At 55.2% G+C, this 2,148-nt stretch overlaps 1 protein-coding gene across 1 annotated transcript in view; it reads right to left on the minus strand.

Moving 5' to 3' along the window:
- The window catches only part of SH3RF2 (SH3 domain containing ring finger 2), a gene marked incomplete at both ends in the record, with an annotated part of 7,170 nt that overhangs the window by 2,611 nt on the left and 2,411 nt on the right, over window positions 1–2,148 (minus strand). The window contains 1 exon segment of the mRNA XM_009868475.1: window positions 61–278. Within this exon segment, the coding sequence (XP_009866777.1) occupies window positions 61–278 (218 nt within the window).

A 2,148-nucleotide genomic window follows, 5' to 3' on the forward strand; every position in this document is an offset into this window, starting at 1 on the left:
TGCAGCCCCCGTTCCCCCACACCTCGCCCAGGAACACGCCGCTCCCCCTGAAGAACTTACTCTTCCTGGTGCTGCCGCGGCCGCGCCGCAGCGATGCCTGTCCCACGGCCACGCTCCTCCCGGGCGAGGGGATGGGCACAGGCAGCAGCACGGGTTTCAAGGGTCTGCTCTGCCTCGGGCCGTTTTCTGAGATGCTGCCTTGGGAGGAAAGGGAGGAGGTCGACAGAGTCCATGTGGCGTACAGGGAAGGCATCTTCGAGTCGGAGAGACTGGATTTCCTGTTTGAAATGGGAAAAAAAAAAAGTTAAAAATAATAAGCTGAGGCTAAACTTGTGGTTTTGTAAGGAAAGTGGGAATTTTGGGCAGATCTCAAGGGGCTGGAGCGAGTGCAGAGGAGGGCGACAGAGCTGGGGAAGGGCCTGGAGAAGAAACCTCATGAAGAGCGACGGCAGGAGCTGGGGCTGTGGAATTTGGAGCAGAGGGGGTTGAGGGGACTCTCTGCAACTGCCTGACAGGACGGTGTGGAGAGGTTGGGGCTGGTCTCTTCTCACGGGTAATTGGCAATAGCACAAGAGGGAACGGCTTCAAGCTGCAACAGGGCAGGGTCACACTGGGCTTTAGGAGAAAATTTTTCCCAGCAAGAGCAGTGAGCCCTTGGCACGGGCTGCCCAGGGAGGGGGTGGAGTCCTCATCCCTGGAGGTGTTTAAAGGTCGTTTAGGACTGTCGGGCAGGTGGGTTAGGGGTGAGCTTTGTAGAGTAGGGTTTGTGGTTGGACTCGATGATCCCAGGGATCTTTTCATAGAATCGTGGAATCGTATCAGCTGGAAGAGACCTGGAAGATCATCAAGTCCAACCTGAATGATTCTATTCTATGATTCAAAAGGGAGCTCAATGGTTTTGATGTACCTGCAATGCTTCAAGTCAGCGCTTTGGTGGGAAATGCTATGGATGATGCAGTTAGTTCAGGTTTCCGATTCCATTGTAACAAGGGCTTTCATCTTTCTGCCCCTGAGTTATAAAAATTTATTCCCAAATAGCATTAGAATTCATTACAGTAGCCCTGTGGCATTTGAAAAGGGACCTCCAGACACCAGCTCCCCCTCCTGCCCCTGCCTGACCCCTTCCCCGCACAGGAGGTGCTGGATGGGCCCCGGGGCTGTATGAGACCCCTCTTGGCACGGGGCAGGGGCGATATCTGCGCTCCTGGTGCCAGCTCCCCTCTGCCCTTTGGGCAGCTCTCTGGTACCTCAGATCCTCCTCCTCCTCCTCCTCCTCCTCCTCCTGCCTTCCCAGAGGGGCCATCTCCATGCTGCCACCTGAAGCCATGAAACTGCCAAAACCCTTTTGTCAGCCTTCCCTACCACCAGCACACCGGCCAAATGTTGCTGCAAATTCCTTCAGGGAGTGGGCCACCATGATGTCCTTCTGCTAACTCCTTAGAGGAAGGAGTAGACATTCCTCTGATCCTTCTTTACCTTTTCGGGGGTGGAGGAGTGATTTATGGTTTAGTAACTGAGCAGTGATTCATCAAGTATCTTGGGCATCAATTATGAAGAAAATTCCTAAGGAGGACAGAGGAGCAGCTCCAAAGCCAGCGCTCACGGCAGAGGCGCTTTACGAGGGTGTTTAGGGTGACAGGGCTGTGCTCCACCAGCTGTTTGCTCTGTTTATGGGTGAGGTGGGGCCACGGTTATTGGAGACTGTGTGGTGAAGAAAGGAGCTGGAGCGAAAAAGACTCAGCAGCAGTGCTCCGGAATGTGGGGAGGGAGCCAGGGGGCAGCGCTGGGAGCCCCGGCCAGAGCCAGGTGATCTGGCAGAATAAAATACAAGCGAGGAAAGAGAAATGGGGCTGGAGAAGCCAAACAGTGGCAGGCGGATGCAGGAGCGTAAGGTGAAGTTTTGATGTGTCACTGGGAGGCTTTTGAAGAGGCAGGGGCTGAGACGCCCCGATTGTCCTGGAGCAGGGGGTCCCCACTGGCATAGAGCCCCCCCCGCCCCCCCTGGCCCCCCTCCTGCCCCCAGGGCTGGGCTGTCGCAGTGCTCCACATCACGAAATCACAGTCCTGGGAGAGATGTCCTGACTTACCCCACTTTCTATTTGCAGAAGCAGAGCACTACATTCCTAAGCTGTTCTTTTTTTCTCTGCT

Source organism: Apaloderma vittatum, unplaced genomic scaffold (genome assembly GCF_000703405.1).
Source record: "Apaloderma vittatum isolate BGI_N311 unplaced genomic scaffold, ASM70340v1 scaffold28984, whole genome shotgun sequence".
Taxonomy (NCBI): Eukaryota; Metazoa; Chordata; class Aves; order Trogoniformes; family Trogonidae; genus Apaloderma; species Apaloderma vittatum.